Source organism: Hemitrygon akajei, chromosome 15 (genome assembly GCF_048418815.1).
Source record: "Hemitrygon akajei chromosome 15, sHemAka1.3, whole genome shotgun sequence".
Taxonomy (NCBI): domain Eukaryota; kingdom Metazoa; phylum Chordata; class Chondrichthyes; order Myliobatiformes; family Dasyatidae; genus Hemitrygon; species Hemitrygon akajei.
This window is the reverse complement of record NC_133138.1, coordinates 47,455,600-47,479,881: the sequence shown is the minus strand read 5'-3', so window position 1 is coordinate 47,479,881 and position 24,282 is coordinate 47,455,600. Positions and strand designations below refer to the sequence as shown.

Sequence of the window (24,282 nt, the reverse complement as noted above, 5' to 3'; positions counted from 1 at the left end):
TCAAATGTGGAGCTTTAACTTCTAAAATATTGTTAACTTATGTCATTTTGCTTGGTCACACATTAATACTCTTTCTAAGACAAGGTTGCACCTATTTAATGGAACATTGACCCAATAAGCAATAGAGAAGAGGCCATGAGGCTAATGTCAAGGTTGGAGTTTTGAAATCTAGATAAATGCATTTCATCTAGCAGAGAAACTGGGTATTATGTAAATAGTATTATAACAATAAATTATTCCTTTAAAATTTTCAAACTACAATGGACTTTAGTATTATTTAACAAACAGATACAGTACAGCAGCGACAGAGGAGTGGCTCATCTGCCTGCTCATCAATGCGTTTAGTCCTCTTGAGGCAGCCAACCCCTGCCAGTATTTGTCAGCAGTCCGGCCCTAAACCCCGCCCCCAAGCCCAACAGGAAGTGCGTCAACGGCTGATGTAGATTGTTGATTGTTCTCTTGCCGAAGTGTTGTCCACCATTTTGTGCAGGAGGTTGTTTTTATTTGTGTGTCTTTAGTTTATTCCATTTGCGGCATTGTTGAGGTAAGATGATCAAGAATGGTTTGTTTTCACTACTGCTGGCTTATTTGAGGCCCCGTTTTGACAACTATTTAAATCCGGGAAGGTTTCTTCTTCGGGGGGGGGGCGTGATTGTCTCTATTATTCTGGCGTTAACACGACCCTTTCCTCGGTGTCCGTTGTAGCAGACGTTACTGACATAACGTGGAGAGAGATGCTTCACCGACTGATACTGTTTCTAGTATCTGTCTTTTAGTTTTATTGTTGGAGAAAATGTATTGTCAGGCGTAGCTTTGAAACGCAGGCAATTCAACAAAATGGCGCCGTCTCTTTCCCCCTCCCCCTCCGGGCGAGATCTGCCAGGGAGTGGTTCGATGGATGTTTTTCAGGGGTTGTGTTATTGTTTGTTTATTCTACCAGGGACGTAATTTTGTTAGAATTAAACATGTCGATTCGGTATAATATGGGACATACTGTTTTTTGTTGTGAACGAGGTGGCATTCTGTGTTCCGGGGGCTAGTTTGCAGAGGATGGTAATCGCGGAGGAAGAGCTGACAATTAACTCGGGTTTTCCTTCCCGATAATGCTTCGATATTTCTTCTTCATTAAGAACCAGGAAAATCATACAGTATTTCTGATATATTTAGTCAGATTCTGAAGTTTGTAAGTTTTTTTTTGATATCTTCCCTTCCGGAAAGAGACATTTGAGTATCTAACTTGAAATACATCAGTTGTGTACATCTTGGCTTTTTTGTTGGATGAGTTCTAAATAAGCATTGTACAACATTTTTTTGTCATCGGTAACAAAAGAATCGTGGTCGGTGACTGCCTTCGGCCACATCTAGAATTCTCTTCCTTTAGAGACATTGCGTAAACCTCCAGCAGCGCTTGCCTCTTCGGCTGCGTGGTTAGTATTGGCCTCCGAGTATCATTGCGAGTTTTGCGTCGAGTGCAGAGATCTGAGGCAGTGGCAGAACTTGGGCCTTATGCCTGACTGCCCTGAGGCTTTCTACGAACAACGCCTTTTCCAATGTTTATCTGATCAGGACCTTGAGAAGCAGTCTAAACTTACCTTAAAATATCTAATAGTATGGGTCTTGTGTTAACTTTTTAATCAAGTTTGATGATCACATTCTAAAGAAGGTGTTTGCACAAAATGCTCCAGCTGTGGCTAGTGTGAAAACGAGAAGTCATTGGAAGTTTGCTGCCTTAGTTCAGTATATCATAGAATTCGCTTGACTCGGGTCCGAGGGGCCAAATTGCACAGTTGGCTATGCAGTCCTGCCCAATACTCATCCTATTGTGCTTTCTTTTGACAAAGCAAACGCACGATATCTTCCATTTTGTTTTCGATGCGCTTCATTTTTATTTCGCAACGTGAGCCTAATAAGTTTACTAGAAAGAGATATGCCGTATCGATGTTTTTTTTTACTGACATCCCTGTATTTTTCACAGCTATACCCTTTGTGTATAATTGTGGTTCTGACTTGGCGAAACGTTTTTAAATTAACTTGTAGACAGCAATATATATTCGACCAGAAAAAAAAATTCATTGGCGTTGGCTGGAAGGGACATCTACTTTCGGTGGCCATTTTATGTTCATTTGCAGACAGTGGCATCGTTTAAAAGACAGCAGTAAACATTTCCACACAGCTATCAGTCATGCTAATGGTCTCATAATCCAATGTTCTGAATAAAGGTGTGGTTTAATTCGCATGCACTACTCAATGTTTTGTGAATTTTTAATGCATTGCAGCAATTCCAGATTTTATAAAAACAAGCTTCTCTCAGATTAGGCTTCTGCAGCATCTTTAATTTGAGGTTCATCACTGCCATCTATTTCATCAAAGTACTTCAGTTTCTGTGTTCAAACAAGATTTAAAAGCCAAAATTTAAAAAATTTCTGGGTTAGTACTTTATTTTCTTGATCTTTGAATTAAATGACTATCACACGGAAGGATTAACTGGCTCAGAACAAGGGGTATGATACTGTTTTTGTGTAGTTAATGCAATATTTACTTTTAAGCAAGTCCCCAGTTTGATGTTCTTTCTGTATCCTCAGATATCTTGTTTTTAAAAAAAAAATCCAAAATTACATGTAATCATGGGTTCTTTTTGGGGGAAGGGCCTGAAAGAAGTAGTTTGCAAGCTTTTACTTTATTCCACTAATGTAGTATCTCCAAGTCATCAAATTTTCTATCTAATGTATAAGAATCATATAGACAACAGGATAAATATATGTGTTAACAGCACACATATGATAATAGCGGTGTATCAAATTCCACCTCTAAACCTGTGATCAATTAAAGTTGCTCTTGGTTTGAAAATTGTGTATTGAAGTGCCATTCCTGAAATATAGCTCCAGAAAACTTAAATGAGAGAGGTGGAGTGGTGAAAGAAAGCATTGAAGTAAAAGGTCATTTGTCATATTAAATGTAGAAGCAGGTTATGAATATTTTACGACCTCTTAAACCATCACTGAGGAGAACTGACACACTGTAAGACTATCAATTTGGACAAATCATTAAAATTGCGGCCCTAAATGTTCTCTTAAGTGGCAATATATATAAAACACAATGAAAATTCAATGTTGTTTCTTGTCTAAGTAAATGTCATATTTCCTGTCGTGAGATTCATTTTCTTGCCAGTATTCACAGTAAATACAAAGAAGCACAATGGAATCAATGAAAAACTGCTCACAAAGATGGACAATCAGCCAATTGCAAACGACAAATTGTTCAAATGCACAAAAGAAAATCAAATTTAACAAAAATTGAGAACACAAGTTGTAGAGTCATCAAAAGTGAGTCCATATATTATGGAATCCGTTCAGTGTGGGGCTGAGTAAAGTTATCCAGTCTTTGATCATTTTATCTATGAAAATTGTTAATGAAGTTCTGGCATTGACTACATTGTAACAGTAATCAGATGTAAAGCACTTATCCTGCATGTTATCAATACAATATTATTTCAATGTAAATTGTTCTGATTTTGATCTAGCATCAAATTCTCAATGATTTGATTACCAAAGATTTGTAGACCATAAAACATAGGCCAATTAGCCTAATCTGATCCTGTGGAATTTGCTTCACAAATAGTTCTTTTTTTTTAATTTCTGCAGGGAATTGGATTGAAGGTGTTGAACTGTTGTCAGCTAATCTTAGGCAAAATTAAAAGAGAGATGCGTACATTTTGTAGCTTCTAGAAGCTTATAGCCTTTGGCAAAACATCATGTTGTCAAGTAGAATGCAGTGCCACCCTTCTTTCTTTAAACCACCACCTGTAATTAAAAGCTTATGGACCAAAACTTGTAATTTCATGTTCACATTTCTTGTGTTACGAGACACAATAACCATGCTTTTTAGAAATTTTACTTTTAAAATTTTTTAAAGTTTAATAATTTTGAACAGGTTTCTAAAATGTTTTATTTCAATCTGTCATACTTTATAGTAAAGCAACGAATACAAGTAATTAACAGGACTCGTCTTTTTCCCTTAAAGTTTGTGATTATTGTTACCAATTCATCAATGATCTCTTCAGAATTAATTGAACAAAATTAATCTGCTCAAATCTCAAAATTTGCTACCCCTATTCTAGGCCAAAGTGGGACATGTAACCCTAAGGTGTGCAGAATATTTGAAAATGGGGTATCATCTCTGTTTCTTTAAACACCAGAACAAAAGCAAAACTTAATATTACTGGATTTGTCCATTTTTTTAAATCAAGTGGTCTGTTTTTTGGGGGGAGAGGAGAAGGGTTGGAAAGTCAGTTTTCTATGGTTATGGCATAGTCTCAGTAATAGACAATAGGTGCAGAGGTAGACCATTCGGCCCTTCGAGCCTGCACCGCCATTTTGAGATCATGGCTGATCAACTACTAAATGTTCTCACAGTTCTCAAAAATGGGGTCCAAAACTTGTAGGACCAGTGATGGATGAAGAGATTAGAGCAGGATAATAATGTCATTGGTGCTCTCTGGGTCCAGAATTAATCAGAGACGGAGGTGTGCATCATATATGCTGCTGTATTTTACGTGAGCTGGTGCTCATAAGAAAATATGAAACCAGCTGTTCACTGTGGTGATAGATATATGCATGAGGACTTCAGCTTCCACTAGAGTAAGCATGGTTATTAAGATAAGAAAGGAAGTACGTGTAGTCTACTATAATCTTAGTGATTGAATTCAGTCTGACAGCATAAGTTTTTGTATTCCTGTAAGTTGGCTTTGTATTGGAATATATTGGTTATAAACTCATTATTTAAAAGACAATTTATTGTCATAAAATTATAATGTAAATAATGTAAACATTGTAATGAATTCAGCTGTATTGGTACCATTTGTAGATGCCTCATTTAAAATGTACACGAAGTTCCGATTGGAGCAGTGGAGAGAGTTGGGACCACCGTGACTATTATAGTAGTCATAAGCGCAGAAAACGATCACACAGCAGTGAAAGGGAAAATAGACGGCGCAAGCGCCATCGTCCTTCAGACAAGTAAGTAATGCATGTGTACAACCTGTGAAGTCTCTGCAACAATAGTTAAGATTGGTAATTTAGTAAGTTTTTTTTATAGCCATTACTTGGAAACAAAATCTGTTAATGAGCACATGGATTACCATGACGGAAAGCATGAATACAGAGATGGGTACAAAATGGAATATAGGAATGGCTGTCACAACAGAGAATGCCGACAACAGCGCTACTGCTATAGTCATCAAAATTACAGCAAGTCAGGCAAACGTGATAGTGGAAGGAATGAAAAAAGTAGCCGGGAAAGACATAGGCCTAAAAAACATCACTCTGGTTCAAGTAATCATTCACACTCGGTAAGAATGAATTTATTTGAAATTGACAGATTTGGGGGTATTTAAATATTTCTGTTTTTATATTTAAAAAAAGTTTAGGCATCTGTTTTGGGGATAGGGAAGGAATCCCATTTGGTTTTGAAATCTGAGTTGTTGAACTATAGAAAGAGCAATCTAGGAATGTTCTATTGAATTTTTAAAAAAGTATTTGTGCATATAGTTACCAGTGGCAGTCTTAAAATTGTTTTTAATAGAAAAAAATGAAAATTACCAGTCTTTTATTATGATATTGTTTTACTGGTGAGAAGTTCCTAGGAATAAAGTAATAGATATAGAGCCCATTTAGAGAAGTAAGACCTTTTTTTAATCCTAATAGTTTTCATACCATGCCAGTCATTCTGAGAAGGAGTTACCTAATTACAGGCAATTGAACTGGTGTTAATGATCTATGTATCATAACTGCTCTGTTGCTATAATGTGGCAGTATGCTGTTGAATTAAACACATTCTGTCATCATGCTGCCTGCGCCTGTGTCAATTCAATATGTTCTGCCACTCCTTCAGAATGCTAAAACCAATTTCCACAATGGCCATTTTGTTTTTGAAAATCTGATCATTTTTGTATCATTTTCATTCCGATCATTTATGCTGTTTTAAAAAAAATCATTCGCCCTACAATTCAAAATTATTGATAAATTTACAGAATCCTCCACCCCGCTGCCCAAGCAATGATGGAAGCCTTAGTTGTGACACATATTGCATCCAAGGTGTGCAATATCTTCAACCCCTCAGAATGCACTTTTTCCCCATGTTTTGTTTGTAATTTCCAACATGCTTTGAACTTAATGTCTTTTATTAACTTTAATTTGGTGAATTTTGTATTAATGCATTTATTGCTTTGAAAATTTCAAGAAGCATCTTATCTTAAAATCTGTTCCTTGCCATGTTTTTCTTCTGTAACATACACTGTGTGCCATGTGAATTTCTGGGGATTGAATTTGAATTTGCACCCGTCAACCTACCGTGGCCTTTCGTGGATTGGCGTATATATGAATACCTGAATCCTCTCCTGGGGAATGGTGTGTTCTGTTCCGAAATACTATCCTTTTTCAATGGCTGGATGATGTTGCTGACTACTTATCGTGTACAGAAGAGTCACCGCCAGAGGAGAACCAAGAATGTTGAGGATGATGAGGAGGGTCATCTGGTATATCACACTGGAGACAAACTGAAAGCAAGATGTATAGAATATTTTTGTAACAACTTATTACAGAACACTTTAAAGGCATAGTTTGGGAATAGTACGGGAGGGAGGAGGACATTATATATTTGGGGGTGGTTCATGAATATGTATTCTAAACCTTGTATTTCATACTTGGAGCCAAACGTAATTTTAAAAAAGCATTTGAAGTTTAGTGTTTCATATTATTCTGAAGTTAGCCTGTTAATCTTATACAGAAAAAAAAAGTCCAGCAGATCTTCAAAATGGTTTAGCTTTTGGTGAATGGCGGGGTGGTATTATTTTCTACTTAATTGGAGTAAGGGTTACTTAATTTGAAAGTTTATTTCATAGGTTGGCAGTATTAGGATTACCCTTATAGTATTTTTAGACCTGACCATTAATAGCGTAAAATTGCTTAAATTTCAAATGTTAGCCATTTAGCATTTTGTAATCTTTTAATGTTTTGTGTGTATTCCTTGAATAAGAAATTTTTTTTGGTGCATATTCTTAAAAGTGCTTTTCTTTCCCATCCAGATGAAATAATCTGTAATCTAGGTGAAGGAGCTTTTGGAAAAGTTGTCGAATGTTTTGATTTGAAAAAGTAAGTGTTTTTATCAATCCTCTAATTTGTTTGTAACCTTGTTAAATATTCATTTCCCATGGCACTGCCAGAGTAAATTTTAGATTGCAATATTGTAATGTACAGCTTCTTTCCAAACCACCCTAAGAAAGTGGATGTCAGAAGCTACTGCCAAATAAGTAATATAAGGTAATTTAAAGTAGAACGCAATATCTCTTGGCAACAATCATATTGAGAAAGTAAAGTAAGCTATGTGGATTTTGACTCACTTGATAAGAGGACAGGCATTGCTATTATAACCACTTAAGTACAGTCGGCCCTCCTTGTCCGTGTATTCCACATCCGCGAATTCAACCAACCGCAAATCGAGAAAACATGAAAGTGCTCTTCCAGCACTTGTTCAAGCATGTACAGACTTTTTTCCTTGTCATTATTCCCTAAACAATGCAGTAAAACAACTATTTTACATAGCATTTACATTGTATTAGGTATTATAAGTAATCTAGAGATTTTAAGTATACGGGAGGATGTACGTGGGTTATCGTGGATGGGGATCCAAAAAAAAATCAGAAGTTCTCTTACTGACTAAGTAGGAACAGGTACATCCGGTATTATTTAGCGTCAGTTAGTCAAATGTTCGTCTTAGTATATAGATTATATTTTAGCTTTTTATGCATATAAAACACCTAAGAATGTATGTTTCAGTGCCTGGCTCGGGAACAGAAGTTCCCAAGTTCAATCCAGTGATAGACCACTATCAAGTGCACTCTCCATCCGTGGAGGGTTAATATGGAGGATCAAAAACTCAAAACCCAATAATTAAACCACTGCGTTGCTTAATAATAATTGTAGCTTGCATTGGGGCAGGGCCTTTCTCACTTTATCCTTTAAAATTGTTCCAATCATTGACCGATGTAGCCTAACGCTGTTACAATGACCGATGGCATTTCACCTCTTTCCGATCACTTTATTATTTACACTTTATATTTGATAGTGATTATTTTCGTGAACAGAAACACTGCAGATTTAGAGCTTTGCCACCAGGTCCTAATGTCCACCGCACTGAGACAGGTTAAATAAGGTCTGGGGTTCCGCTGGGTCCTAAGGTCCACCGCATTGACAGGTTGAATAAGTGACTTGAGCATCCACGTTTTTTGGTATCCGCAAGGGGTCCCGGAACCAATCCCTCGTGGATAAGGAGGGCCGACTGTAGACTCTATTGAATTACTGAATATTGGGAAGCACAATAAACTTCAATAGGTAATGATTTATTATAAAAATGGACAGTACAGCATTTGCTAAAATGTTCTAGCAGTACAGCAAATCAAGCATTGAATGAAGCAGTGCCTGAAGGAAACAGTGAAGACAAGTTAGAATAACAAAGGAGATGGGACAAAGAGAAGCAGATAATCCACTTCTAAGGTTTTAATGCGTTAGGAACATGCAATTGATAAGGAAGGAAGTCTATTTTGAAAGCAAATTTTTTAGCCTGCAATTTATGGGTGTGATGAGCAACTCATACATGCCATTGCCATTTGAATTAAACTTGTATTTGCTTACTACGGATCTTAGAGCAGCTTGCTGAGTGAAGCTGTTTGCTTCTCAATGAAGAAGTCATGAGGCTGGTCTTTCACTGCACACATTTTTTTACATTAGCAGGCCCCAACCATAATGTCATATGAAAGGTAATTTTTTTCCTACTGAGCCAGCTGTCAGAATGTTTCTGATTTTCAAAAATATTTACAATCTAATAAAATTCAATGCATTTGAATTTAAATCATAAAATGAAAATGCTTAAAACAGTTAAAAATACTTCAGCTGAAAAAGTATACAATAAATATATAATTGGTTTCATCCCTTGTCATCTTTCATTCTCCAATAAGCCTTGGTATACAGTGTGACCATTAGAACTTGCCACTTTGCCAGTTAACCTCCAAGTATAATATCGAGTGTAGTTAAAACCTTCCATTGAGTTGCTGCAAGGGAGTTATGGTACAAATGCCCAGGTACAAATTCTGAATTCACTGACAGCTTTACATGAAATTCCAGGCACTTCCATCAAGACTCTGCCATTTTAAAAAAAGTAAAATTCTCTTTTTCTGAAAGTTGGCTATTAGGTCCAAATTGAATTGATTTTTGTGTTTTGACAGTCTGCTTATTCAATCACATAACTACAGTTTTCTATAGATCTAAATTTTGGGCAACATTTTAAAATAGCTTGTAGTTAAAGACAATTTGCGTATTTGATGGTCACTTGCAGATTTCACTGTTGCATATATGAAAGCAGTTTAGTATTGCCTGCCACAAATCCCATTTATGATGAACACAGTTTCAACAACAATCTTTTAAAAGAAAACCTTAAAATTATTCATCTTTGAATAAAGTTTGATTTAGTGATCAGTGTTGTTTTGAAGTGAGGTGGGGTAGTAAAGATTCCTTGACTTGTGGACCACTGTGGTCTGGATTTCATATTTTAATTATAAAATGATTACATATCTGTGAAGTGCAAAATTCTGTTGAGCTTTTAAGGATGAAGCTTATAAGGTTTTAAAGTCTATTTAAGTCAAAAATCAGAAGTATTGTAGCGGTGCGCTACACGCAGCGTTGAAATAACGACACGTCGATGAGCTGCAGTTGCAAAAGAGATTTAATCGAACTTCACAGCCTCGCTTTAAAGTCTTCCTGATCCCGCCCTCCCCGGGCGGGAATGCTGTAGGTGGTGCGTATTCACAGTCCCATCCCGCACGCGGGCTTTTCCCCTTGCTGGTGAAGCAGACTTGGCGCCCTTTTTGGGACTGGCCTCAATGCCGACGCACGCCGATTTGTGAGCCGGTTCGAGTGCGCTGGGAAGTGGGTTGCCATATAACCCCCCCCCCAGAATCGGCGATACATCCCCCAATGTCCACAGTCTGGGCCGGACTCAGTTTGGGAGGTCTGCCGCGGTGCCGGAATCTCGACCAGCTGCGCCACGTCCACATGGGCCGGTTTGAGTCGGTCCACCGTGAAAACCTCCTCTCTCCCCCCCCCCCGATGTCCAGCACGAATGTGGACCCGTTGTTTCTGATCACCGTAAACGGCCCCTCGTAGGGCCGCTGTAGTGCTGTCCGATGTCTGCCCCGTCGTACAAAAACGAACTTACAGTTTAGCAGGTCTTTGGGTATGCAGGTCGGATTCTGCCCATGCTGCAAAGTGGGAATGGGGGCCAGGTTACCGAGCCTCTCGCGTATTCTGCTCAGGATTGCTGCGGGTTCTTCCTCTTGCCCCCTTGGGGCTGGTATGAACTCCCCTGGGTCGACCAGGGGTGCGCTGTACACCAACTCGGCTGACGAGGTGTGCAGATCTTCTTTGGGCGCCGTGTGGATTCCGAGCAGGACCCAGGGAAGCTCATCCACCCAGTTAGGTCCTCTCAGGCGGGCCATGAGAGCCGACTTCAGGTGACGGTGGAAACGCTCCACCAGTCCGTTCGACTGTGGGTGGTAAGCAGTTGTGTGGTGCAGCTGTGTCCCCAAAAGGCTGGCCATAGCTGACCACAGGCTGGAGGTGAACTGGGCGCCTCTGTCGGAGGTAATGTGGGCCGGTACACCAAAGCGAGATACCCAGGTGGCGATCAGTGTCCGGGCGCAAGATTCGGAGGTGGTGTTGGTGAGCGGGACCGCCTCTGGCCATCTTGTGAACCGGTCCACGATAGTCAGGAGGTGCCACGCTCCGCGCGACACTGGCAGGGGACCCACGATATCCACATGAATGTGGTCGAAATGCCGGTGGGTGGGGTGGAATTGCTGCGGCAGAGCTTTGGTGTGCCGCTGCACCTTGGCAATTTGGCAGTTCATGCACGTTTTGGCCCATTCACTGACCTGCTTGCGGAGTCCGTGCCAAACGAACCTGTTGGAGACCATCCGGACGGTTGTCCTGGTGGAGGGGTGCGCTAAGTTGTGAATGGAGTCAAAAATGCGCCGCCACCAGGCTGCCGGTACGACGGGGTGGGGTTGGCCGGTGGTGACGTCACAGAGTAGGGTCCTCTCACCTGGGCCTACAGGGAGGTCCTGGAGCTGCAAACCAGAGACTACGGTTCTGTAACTTGGGACAAGGCTTGAATGGTAGGGCGAGAGAGAGTGTCCGCCACGACATTGTCCTTTCCCGAGACATGCTGGACATCCGTCGTGTATTCAGAGATGTAGGACAGATGTTGCTGCTGGTGGGACGACCAGGGATCGGACACCTTCGTGAACGCAAAGGTAAGCAGTTTGTGGTCTGTGAACGCGGTGAAGGGCCTACCTTCCAAGAAGTACCTGAAATGCCGGATTGTCAGGTATAGCGCCAACAGTTCCCGGTCGAAAGCACTGTATTTGAGCTCGGGTGGTCGCAGGTGTTTGCTGAAAAACGCCAGGGGTTGCCAGCGACCCTCGATGAGCTGTTCCAGCACCCCACCGACTGCCGTGTTAGATGCATCCACTGTGAGGGCGGTAGGGACGTCCATTCTGGGGTGCACTAACATCGCGGCGTTTGCCAAGGCTTCTATCGTTTTAAGGAAAGTGGTGGCGGTCTCCTCGTCCCAGGTAATGTCCTTGCCCTTACCCAACATCAGGGCAAACTGCATGATTCGGGCAGCTGAAGGGAGGAAGCGGTGGTAGAAATTTACCATACCCATGAATTCCTGAAGGCCTTTGATTGTGTTGGGTCAGGGGAAATGGCGGACTGCGTCTACCTTAGCAGGCAGAGGGGTTGCCCCGTCTTTAGTAATCCTGTGGCCCAGGAAGTCGATGGTGTTGAGCCCGAACTGGCATTTGGCCGGGTTGATTGTCAGGCCGTATTCACTCAGTCGGGCGTAGAGTTGACGGAGGTGGGACAGATGCTCCTGATGACTATTGCTGGCTATGAGGATGTCGTCCAAATAGATGAAAGCAAAGTCCAGGTTGCGTCCATTAACCGCTGAAACGTCTGTGCGGCATTCTTTAGGCCGAATGGCATGCAGAGGAACTCGAAAAGGCCGAAAGGGGTGATGAGTGCCGTTTTGGGGACGTCGTCCGGAAGCATCGGGATTTGATGGTATCCCCGGACGAGGTCCACCTTGGAGAAGATCCGTGCACCGTGCAGGTTTGCTGCAAAATCCTGTATGTGCGGCACAGGGTAGCGGTCCGGTGTTGTAGCCTCGTTCAGCCTGCGGTAGTTGCCGCATGGTCTCCAGCCCCATGGTCTCCAGCCCCCTGATGCTTTGGGCACCATGTGCAGGGGGGAGGCCCATGGGCTGTTGGACTGCTGTATGATCCCCAATTCCTCCATCCTCTTGAACTCCCCTTTCGCCAGTCGGAGCTTGTCCAGGGGAAGCCTTCGAGCACGGGCGTGGAGGGGTGGTCCCTGTGTCGGGATGTGGTGCTGTACGCCATGTCTGGGCATGGCTGCTGTGAACTGCGGTGCCAGAACCGATGGGAAATCCACCAGGACTCTGGTGAAGTCGTTGTCGGACAGGGTGATGGAGTCTAGGTGTGGGGCTGGCAACTGGGCTTCACCCAGGGAGAACGTTTGAAAGGTCTCGGCGTGGGCCAGTCTCTTCCTTGGCAGGTCGACCAGTAGGCTGTGAGCCCGCAAAAAATCCGCACCCAGGAGCGGTTGGGCTACGGCGGCCAGTGTGAGGTCCCACGTGAACTGGCTGGAGCCGAACTGTAGCCGCACCATAGGTCCTTACTGTGCTGCTGTTCGCGGCCCTCAGGGTGGGACCCGGTGCCCTGTTGCGGGTGTCGTAACTCGTCGGAGGTAAGACGCTGATCTCGGCTCCGGTGTCGACCAAAATGCGGCGTCCCAACCGCTTGTCCCACACATACAGGAGGCTATCCCGATGGCCAGCCGCCGTAGCCATCAGCGGCGGCTGGCCGTGGCGTTTCCTGGAAACTTGCAGGGCGGGTTTCTGCGCCCCACCGCTGGTGGTAGAAGCACCATTGTTGGTGGTCTCACCCCTCCCTCTGGGGTTAGTGGGCTCTGCTGCCGGGCCTGGTCTAGTGATCTGTGCGACGGACGCCCCACTCTCCTTGGCTTTCCACAGCAAGTCCGCCCGGGCTGCCACCTTCCGGGGGTCGCTGAAATCCGCGTCGGACAGCAGCAGGCGTATGTCCTCGGGCAGCTGCTTCAGGAATGCCTGCTCAAACATGAGGCAGGGCTTGTGTCCTCCGGCCAGGGACAGCAACTCGCTCATCAAAGCCGATGGCGGTCTGTCTCCCAAACCATCCAGGTGCAGTAAGCGGGCAGCTCGCTCGCGCCGTGAGAGTCCGAAAGTCCTTATGAGCAGGGCTTTGAATTCCATGTATTTGCCGTCCGCTGGGGGAGACTGTATGAACTTCTCAACCTGGGCTGCTGTTTCCTGGTCGAGGGAGCTCACCACATAGTAGTAACGTGTGTCCTCCAAGGTTATCTGCCGAATGTGGAATTGGGCTTCTGCTTGCTGGAACCATAGGTGAGGTCACAGCGTCCAGAAGCTTGGCAGTTTTAACGAAACTGCATGAACAGATGCGGCGTCGTTCATCTTCGGCTCAAATATCGTTTGGGCCGTCGGGGTCACCAATTGTAGCGGTGTGCTACACGTAGTCGATGAGCTGCAGTTGCAAAAGAGATTTATTCGAACTTCGCGGCCTCGCTTTAAAGCCTTCCTGATCCCGTCCTCTCCGGACGGGAATGCTGTAGGGGGCGTGTATTCACAGTCCCATCCCGCGTGCGGGCTTTTCCCCTTGCTGGTGAAGCAGACTTGGCCCCCTTTTTGGGACTGGTCTCAATGCCGGCACACGCCGATTTGTGAGCTGGTTCAAGTGCGCTGGGAAGTGGGTCGCCACAGTATCGCAATTTTAAAGCCAAATTTTAATTCGAAGAATAGTTTGAAAACAGTCCATAGTTAATACCCCACCTACTTTCTAAACTGTAATTAAAAACAGTAGTAGATTGACACTTTTTAAATGTTAAATAAACATTATTCTGAGGCCAATTAACCTTTATGGTACATTGCTATTCTTTTAGAGGAGTATATGTTGCGTTGAAGATCATAAAGAACATTGCTCGATACCGTGAAGCTGCTCGCTCTGAAGTACGTGTACTCGAGGAATTGCATAGCAGAGGTGCCGATGCATAGTAAGTACAATTTTTGATGAGCAGCTGGTAGTATTCACTACAGGCAGAACTGGTATTAAAGAATAAGCCAGATTCAGAAGTAGTTTCTTTTTCCGCAACTTAAATTGTCTTTGTCTATATTTTCATACCTAGAGTGTAAATGGTTCTTTAATTTGCCTCTTCTGGTAATTCAGTGTTTATTTTGTCTCTGCATATATCTTGGAGTTTTGTTTACATGGGCAGGAGTTGTATTTTAAGAAATGCTCACTCTTATGAAACCATAATTCAGCCAGGTTGTTAGCCAAGTTATAACGTTCCTTGGACAGCCTCAGTGATCAGTTATTCTGTTGGATGTGTCTTCATAACGCGGCAGGATACATTAACCTCAAGAAAAACTTAGAATGAAAGCTTTCCGATGCTTCAACTGAACCAGCATTCTCTGCTCTGAAACATCAGTTGTTAGGTGCAAATTTTTAGGCACACTTTGTTGTGTGCAAATAATGAATAGTTTAAACTTTCCAACTGTCTTGGATTTTAAGACAGTGATTTTGATGAAGCACCTGTCCCAGAAAGTATTAGACAATTTAGATTTAATTAAGTATTTTTGATGAGCCTTAAGTTCCAATTACCCCTTCAATTTATTTCCCTGTTTTACCTTAGATATTCTTTTACTCGTAAGTCTGAAACTGAGTGCCATGTACAGTGTAGCAGTTTGAAGCAGAAGGACTTAGAGCTCTGCTACAGGAAGGTTCTTTTTATGGTACTATGGCTGCATAGTAATTGGTAGCATCAAACCAACCACATTCTTCAATCCTTGTGCTACCCATTTGTTAATTTTGTGTGATAATTAATTCATTATAATGAGGAGCTAATGTGAATCCTTTTAAGTTTGTTAACACTGAGCCTGATACCACTGGTGGTGAAGATGCTGGAAGAAATCTTGAGGGAGAGGGTTTATAAGACTTAGAAATGCAGAGACTAAACACTGTCTGGTTTTGTCAAGGATTTATCCTGTCTGACCATTTTGATTGAATTCCTTAAGAGGTAATAAACTGTATTGAAGAGGACAAGGTAGTAGGTGTAATTTACATGGGCTTTAGTAAGGCATTTGTCAAGTCCCACATCACAGACTGGCTTCAGATGTTGCAGGACATAGTATTGAGGACACGTAGGAAAATAATCTCAAACTAATTTAGCAATAGGAGGTGAGTTTATTTTGGTGTTCCCCAGGTTTTTGCACCAAAATTTGGTAAATTCTCTGTTCTTCCAGGGCTCCATTCTGAGAGCAAATAAAGAATGGAAAATGTAAGAATTTTTCCTGCAATGCAGTGTTGGCTGTTTGCCATTGTTGCTTTTACCCTGGTGGTTTTGACAGGTTCATTTTACAAGCATTAATCCTTTAGGAGGAATTAAGAAATGCACACTCCAAATTGAGTAGTTTGTTTATTTCTTTGGACAGTTATTCAGTGGATTGCATCCAAAATAGCTGATTTTCTAACACTCTAATGTGAATATTCTAATTTACAGTGGATGTGTGCAAATACTGGATTGGTTTGATCATCATGGACATATTTGCATTGGATTTGAACTACTTGGACTCAGTACCTATGATTTCTTAAAGGAAAACAGTTTCATGCCTTTTCCAATGCATCAAATCAAGCATATGGCTTATCAGATTTGTCATGCCTTGAATTGTGAGTAAAACGTGTATTACTAAATTTGTGTGGATGGGAAATTACTTCATGGCATGACTCTGTTTTAAGTGTTTGATTTGAATTAGTACTTATGTAAATCTATATTCTGTATGTAAAAACATCTTTCCACTTGCAAACTGTAGTGTTTTATGTATTACACTCTTTCAAAAATCGTATATTTTATTTTAGTCCCTTCTTTCAATGCTTGACCGATGTGATTGAGTGCAAATTACTAAACCTGATCTAATGTTCAAGTATTATGGATTTGGATTTTAGTGGAGTAATGGCTTACAACTTATGGCTTTAAAAATATAAAGTAAAAACTGATTTATAAAGTTATATTTGTCTAAAGATACTCTCATTCTGAGTCAATCATTGGTCAGCTTTGGGGCTTGAAACATTGTTTTCAATTGGCTTGCTATGCAATTATACAATGTCCAAAAAGATTGCAGCTTTAGACATGAGTAAAGTGATAACAATATATCTTGTACTGTTATTTGAAGAGCAATTCTGATTACTTGGACAGTCATCCAAATGATCAGACTTGCAGTTTTTTTTGGGGGGTAAAATAGAAAATATATTTCGTCTTACTGTCGCAATTTCAAAATATAGTGGTTTATAAATTTAAAATAAAAATCTCTTCCTATAAAGAAAAAATATATTTTAATTAAAATGTTTTCCCAGCAGCTGGTTTCCCTTTAATTTTAGCAAGCAATTTGGTTTCTGCTACTCAAACTTGTATACAAATTTTCTTTCTAGTTTTGCATCAGAACAAGCTTACCCACACAGACCTCAAACCTGAAAATATTCTTTTTGTGAATTCTGAATATCACATAGAATATAACAGTAAAACGGTAAGTCAGATTTTCTAAGCAATGTGATTTATTTAGTAGTTCATTTCACTTCTGTTTTTATTAGCTGTTTTAATTGGAAAATTGATTCTTGTATCATAGAAACATGATGACAGAACAGTGATAAATCCAGACATCAAAATTGTGGATCTTGGTAGTGCAACATTTGATGATGAGCATCACAGTACTGTTGTATCTACTAGACATTACCGTGCTCCAGAAGTCATCCTAGGTTAGTATGTTAAATAATTATCTTGAATTTCGTTAAATATTCTGAGCTATTATTAATGAATGTTTTATTTTCTTTCAAGAACTAGGATGGTCGCATCCATGTGATGTCTGGAGTATAGGATGTATATTAATTGAATATTATCTTGGATTGACGTTGTTTCAGGTGAGAAACATATCCTTCTTTTCTAGGGGAAATAGTTATTTAATATATCAACATCCCTGGTAATTTTAATCTGTAATGATTTTAATGTTTCTTGTATGGGGAATTACATCCAAGTGCATGTAGAGTTTAAAAAATACTTGCCTATGATATCCAATACATAAAGGGGCTATTTGGGCGAGCCAGTCCATGCTTGTGTTTAGCTGAATTAGTCTCGCTACATCTCTTTGGGTAAGTAGATTAAAAAATTCATATTTCGCTGTGTTTACAAAAAATGTTCCCATTTTGTTTTTACCAGTCTGTTCACTGGTAGTTCTCGCCACTTAACTATTTCTTCTAAACTCCATCTTGGAGCTCTTGGTGGCAGTCTTTAATTCTTCTCTTGTGATCTTCTCACAAGAGGAAAGATTCTCTACTTCTGCAATCAAGACCTTTATATTGGGCCATTGCTGAAGTGAAGAGGCCTAGCCTCTGTCCTTTGCATGTATATTGCAGAGCATTTGTCATCCTTGTGAATCCCCACATCCTTTTTGTCATGTGGCAACTGGAATAGTTTGCAGCTTTTCTATTCTATTCTCCCTAGAAATCTACATGTGCTTGATTTGTTTTCTGTTTATAGCAGTTTTGATAAGTGTTCTATTCCATGTAGATTTAGCTTACAAGTAATGTGATATCTTCCAAAATGTACAACTTGTATCTATCTGTGAGCTTCATTTGATAAAATTATTTGTCCATTCTGTATGTTTTTCATGTCCTATAATTTGTTGGTCCTTCCTCAGTTTTGACTTCTGACTTAGAGGGTAAAGATGTCTCAATAAAATTAAGTAGGGTCCTGGTAAGGCAGTACTTAGTTGTGTATGAATTAGGATTTTCTACAGGAAAATTATGCTTGGGGCAAGAAATAGAATGGGTCTTTTTTAATGTAGGGTTGAGAAGAATGAGATCTCATTGACCTTGTGAAAAGTTTGTTTCAGTGTATAGATAATGTTCCCTAGCTGGCTATGTATTATCAGGGATCACACTTTCAAAATAAGAGTGAACCATTTGTTTCGAACTGAAATGAGAATAAATGTTTTTGTCCAATGGATAGTGAATGAATCGTGAAGCAATGATATTTTTAGATATTAAATGAATCTGAATGTGGAATTGGTATAGAAAGCAACATTGAGGTTAAGAGATTAACCATGATACTATTGAATAGCAGAAGGCACTATAATCCACTGCTTTTTCTAGAAGCTTAATATACTTTGCCTTCCTTATTCAGACACATGATAGCCGGGAGCATCTTGCTATGATGGAAAGAGTACTTGGGCCTATTCCAGCTAGTATGATTAATAGAACAAGGTAATTATTTTTATTCAATGACTCTTTGGTCTGAAGTAAATGTTTGCTTATGTTAATTTTTTGAGCTCCATAAATTTTATTTTTATACACATTTTCCTTTCAATGTTTGAAGAAATGCTGTGATTTAACTTGCCAAAATAATTGCCCAAGGAACAATGGAAAATTCATTGTGCAGTGTTACAAACAACTGTAATTATCAGGAAGGTTAGCCTGGTTATTGAGGGCAATAACCAGACTAAACTTCCTGATATTGAGGCCTTTGTACTAATAAAAACTGATCGGTTTTCCTCTGGGCTTTAAATTGTCCTCTATCCTTGTCCTTTTGAATTTTGTATGTAGTATGCATGCTTCTTAGGAATTGTGCACTTTTTGTTCCTAAAATGGGTTAGGAACCTATTTGATCCAACTGCTGTTGGCAAGAAAATAGCTTGATGCCATCTAATAGCAACTGTACTGATATTTTTTATCCTATGAACTGTGGCAATCACTATCTCCTAAGGATAGCAGTTAAGTATTATGGGTTTTATTGGCATAACATTGACATTTTTATTTATTACTTTCATATTGGGGGCATCTGCAGTAATTCCAAGAATAATATACCCTTGGAATTGGAAGAAAGTAATTTCACCTATGTTAATTGAAGGGGTTACTGATGATTGCTTAGTGTGGTCCAGTAGAGAAACTATCAAACTTTTTATTCCCTTCCACCTGTAACAGAATCTTTACACAGTGCAATGAATTTTCCATTGTTCTCCAGATATTGTTGTAAGACAACTAGATACAGCTGATGGTACTCTTATTACGTATGGAATGACACCTTTTTTTAAAAAGTTGATTCAAACCAACCAATTATAATCAAATTTGTTACGAAGCTTTTAATATATATTCATGATTTGAAATTTGCTTTGTGGCAGCAATACAGTGCAAAGACATCAAACTGCTATAAATTACATAATGTAAAAAAAAGTATAGGAAGAAGCTGATTCAGAACATGGTTTTTCAGCCTCTGGTACATCCTCCCTAGTGGCTAGAACCAGAAGAGGCCATACTAATTGGCTTGTATTTGCAAACAGTCATTACTGCTATAGATTTACCCTATGTGTGATCTTGGAAGTATTTAAGTAACGTATGATTCAAAACATGAATGTACCAACAAGTCATAATTCTGAATGCAGGTATATTTCACTAGCTATTTTCCAGACTTATCTGGTAACTTGAGTCATACATGTGTGGAAAAGTAATAGTAGCTTTCTTTCTTTATAGGAAGAGCAAATATTTTCGTCATGAGCAGCTAGATTGGGATGAACATAGTTCTGCCGGGCGGTATGTTAGGAAGCGCTGCAAACCTTTGAAGGTAGGTACAGAAGGCTTTTATAAGTGGCCTATTCTTGACCTTCAGATGCAATATAAATCTTTGCCAAATCTTGAAGCTTTACTTGGCCTACTTGTTGCTATATATTTAAATACTATCTAAATATTTTATTTTCAGGAATATATGACTTGCCAGATGGCTGAACATCAGCAACTTTTTGACTTGATTGAAAAGATGATGACATATGAACCTTCAAAAAGAATACGGCTAGATCAAGCATTGCAACATCCATTTTTTACACATTGAGAAGGGTCAAGGCTGACAAAATGAAGTTTTGTACAACTTGTAAATTAATTTGACATTCTTAATAGGAAAATGACTAGACTGTGTCAGTCTGCATTGAAATTGTAAATATTAAAATGGAAGTGTTGTAAAATTGTTCATATTGTAAAGTAAAAATTTACTAAGATGCCATTTTTTTGGTGTTGTCATGTGGGCATGTGCTGACCTGTTTTGGAGCCACTGTTGCTTTACAGTACAGCAATTATTGGAAAGTTTGGTAAGCATTTTCTTAAACTGAAGGTTTTTGTATTAAACTACCTCAATAATTGGTATGTTAACATTGTGCAATAAAGTTGTAATTTTTATTGTATTCTGATTTGTTTTGGTTGTGTTTTAAGAAATGATAATCAGTTTCAGAGAAGCTGTTTTAATGATCAAAGTAAATTGGATATATTTAAAGTTCTGAATTTTCTATATTTACAAAAAACACATTTCAAGAATAGTTAAAGGCTTGATGTAATTGCATAATATGAAGAAAATGTCTTCTGTAAACTAATTATTTCAGCCTTCTATTAATTGGCAATTACTACTATGTACAACTTCATGTGTAAACAGATAAAATTAAATTCAATTGGTAGATACCTGGGAAGCAGTCAACCTTCCTGTATGCCAAAGCCACCATAAATTTGGTGGAGGGGTGTTAGTGGGTGCATTCCTATAAAATGGTATGTAGCATGATTTTCTGTAATGTGGAACCATGTCGAGCATCATGTGCATTAAGAAATTAGGGCTGGTAAAACGGTTTTTACTTTAACAGGCTGTTCATATCCCAGATTTTTTAATTTTTGATTTGTGCTTCTATAAGGGCAGATTTCTTATAGACCTTAAGACATAGGAGCAGAATTAGGCCGTCAGGTCCATTGAGTCTGCTGTGCCATTCAATAATGGCTGATACTTTTTTCTCTCCTCAACCCCAGTTCCTGGCGTTCTCCCCGTAACCATTGATGACGTGTCCAATCAAGAACCTCTCAATCTCCGCCTTAAATACTCCCAGCGACCTGGCCTCCACAGCTGCATGTGCAACAAATCCCACAAATTTACCATGCTTTGGCTAAAGAAATTTCTCTGCATCTGTTTTGTAAGGGTGCCCCTTTATCCTGAGGTTGTGCCTTGTCCTAGACTCTCCCACCCTGGGAAACATACTTTCCACATCTACTCTTGTCTAGGCCTTTAAACATGTGAAATGTTTCAATGAGATTTCACCCCCCCCCCCCCCCCCATCCTTACAAATTTCAGTGAGTACAGACCCAGAGCCATCAAACATTCCTTGCATGATAACCCTTTCATTCCTGGAATCATCCTTGTGAACCTCCTCTGGACCACCTCCAATACCAGCACATCTTCTCTTAGATGAGGAGCCCAAAACGGTTCACAATACTCAAGGTGAGGCCTCACCAGTGCCTTATAAAGCCTCACTATCACACCCTTGCTCTTGTAATCTAGACCTCTTGAAATGAATGCTAACATGGCATTTGCCTTCCTCACCACTGACTTCACCTTTAGTGTGTTCTGCACAAGGATTCCCAAGTCCCTTTGCATCTCAGATATTTGGATTCGTTCCCCATTTACAAACTAGTCCACATGTTTATTTCTGGTATGCATTTTACAACTTTGTATTTCATTTGCCACATTCTTGCTCATTCTCTTAAACGAGTCTAAATTCTGCATCCTACCTGTTTCCTCAACACTACCTGCCCATCCACCAATCTTCGTATCATCTACAAACTTGGCAACAAAGCCATCTACTTCATCTAAATCATTGATACACAGTATAAAAAGAAGTGGTCCTAACACCAGCCCCTGTAGAACACCACTAGTCACTGGCAGCCAACCAAAAAAGAATCCTTTTATTCACACTCACTGCCTACCAATCAGCCAATGCTCTAACCATCTTAGTAGCTTTTCTGTGAGACACCTTGTCAAAGGTCTTCTGAAAGTCCAAATACACAACATCCACTGCATCCCTTCTTTCTATCCTCCTTGTAATCTCAAAGAATTCCAACAGGTTTGTCAGGCAGTATTTCCCCTTAAGGAAACTATGCTGACTTTGTACCATCTAGTCCTGTGTCACTTAAGTACTCATCACCTCATCCTTAAAAGTTGACTTTTAATAGCTTCCCAACCACTGAGATCAAGCTAACTGGTCTATACCCTTCCAGCTGCCTTCCTCCTTTCTTAGAGTGGAGTGACATTTGCAATTTTCCAGTACTCTGGCACCATGCCAGAGTCCAATAATTTTTGAAAGGTCATTTCTAATGCCACCACAATCTCTGACACTACATCTTTCAGAACCCATGGGTGCAGTTCATTTGTCCGGGTGACTTATGTACCTTTAGGTCTTTCAGCTTTTTGAGCTCCTCTTGTAACAATAACTGCACCCACTTCCTTCAAACACTACAACATCAAGCATCACACAAAGTACACTGCAGATGCTGTGGTCAAATCAAGACGTATAAAAAAGCTGGATGAACTTAGCAGGTCGTGCAGCATCTGTTGAAAGAAGCAGTCAATGTTTCGGGACCTGCTGAGCTCATCCAGCTTTTTTGTACAACATCAGGCATACTGCTAGTGTCTTCCACAGTGAAGACTGATGCAAAATACTCATTTAGTTCATCAGCCATTTCCTTAACCCCATTGTTATTTCTCTTGCCTCATTTTCTAGCTGTCCTATATCTGCTCAATTCTCTTATATTTAACATACTTGAAAAACTTTTTACTATCCACTTCGATATTATTTGCTAGCTTGCTTTTGTATTTCATCTTTTCCCTTCTAATTTTTTAGCAGCTCTCTAGGTTTTTAAAAACTTCCCAGTCCTCTATCTTCCCACTAATTTTTGCTTTGTTGTATGCCCTTTCTTTTACTTTTACAATAGCTTTGACTTCCTTTGTCAGCCATGGTTGTACTATTTTATCATTTGAGTATTTTGGAATACACATGTCCTGCCCCTTTCTCATTTTTCCCAGAAACGCATGCAATTGCTGCTCTGCTGACATCTCTGCCCACAGTTCCCTCCAATTTACTTGGGCCAACTCCTCTCATCCCACTGTAATTTCCCTTGCTCCACTGAAATACTGCTACATCAGACTTCACTTTCTCCCTATCTAATGTCAAGTGGAACTCAATCATGTTGTGATCACTGGTTCCAAAGCGTTTTTTTTACCATAGGCTCCCTAATTGCCTCTGGTTCATTACATAACACCCAATCCAGTATAGCTGATCCCCTAGTAGGTTCAACAACAAACTGCTCTAAAAATCCATCTCTTAGGCATTCAATAAACTCTTGAGATCCATTACCAACCTGATTTTCCCAATCAACCTGCATGTTAATATCTCCCATGACTATCATAACATTGCCAGAACTGACAATGCAGGACTTACCTGTATGTCTCAACCTGTAAATTCTCCAATGAGTAAGTGAGTCTAGTTGGCAACTAGTTTGTGCAGAGGCTCTATCTAGAGTAAATAGCAAGAAGCAAAACTGGGTGGTGGTTTGACTTTTGGCAGAGACACTGAATCAGAGTTCATCTTTGACTTTCATACAGACGCCAACTGTTTTGAAACAGTTATTTTAAATAAATAATTTTAAATTGTCTTCAACACCCTTTTGTGAAAGTGCCTCAACTGATATCAAGTCTCAGATCCAACAATAAGATTTGATTGACATAAGATCTGTTGAATTTAACATTGTACTATCAAGTGGCAAGGTATCGTGATGGGATTAGCCTGCATTTGGATAAATTTAAGAAAAATACAAAATCAAGACAGTCTTGCAATATGTGAGTTCAAGAAAGGGAAGTGCTTTTTATTGGCATAATTAGACTGACATCAAATATTAGCTATTGCATCCCATGCAAAATCGTGCTAGTTGGGTCTGTTAAGACTGAAGCAGGTGATCCAGAATGCTTATTTGTTTAAAAGGTCCATGGTAATGTTTTATCAGCAAATAGAGGAAGCACTTTTAAACTATGTGGAGATAATTTTTGAAAGATCAGGGAATTGAGAGCTATAAGGATCCTCGCACAAGCAATGTATTGAGGTCTGAGGTAGATCAACCATGATCAAATTGAAAACCGGAGTAAGCTTGAGGGCCACGTGGCCTACTCCACCTATTGTGTTTATTTTAATTCCTTT

The 24,282-nt window shown here is 40.1% G+C and overlaps 1 protein-coding gene across 1 annotated transcript; it reads left to right on the top strand.

Moving 5' to 3' along the window:
• Positions 1–409: 409 nt before the first annotated feature.
• On the top strand, positions 410–20,460 carry LOC140739324 (dual specificity protein kinase CLK4-like). Its single transcript, XM_073067507.1, has 13 exons — positions 410–544; positions 4,864–5,015; positions 5,095–5,347; positions 6,476–6,566; positions 7,082–7,148; positions 14,127–14,237; positions 15,744–15,910; positions 16,670–16,764; positions 16,864–16,993; positions 17,073–17,155; positions 18,417–18,496; positions 19,760–19,850; positions 19,986–20,460. The coding sequence occupies exons 2-13, from the start codon at positions 4,864–4,866 to the stop codon at positions 20,112–20,114; spliced, it is 1,449 nt and encodes a 482-aa protein (XP_072923608.1). The 5' UTR covers positions 410–544; the 3' UTR covers positions 20,115–20,460.
• Positions 20,461–24,282: the final 3,822 nt, after the last annotated feature.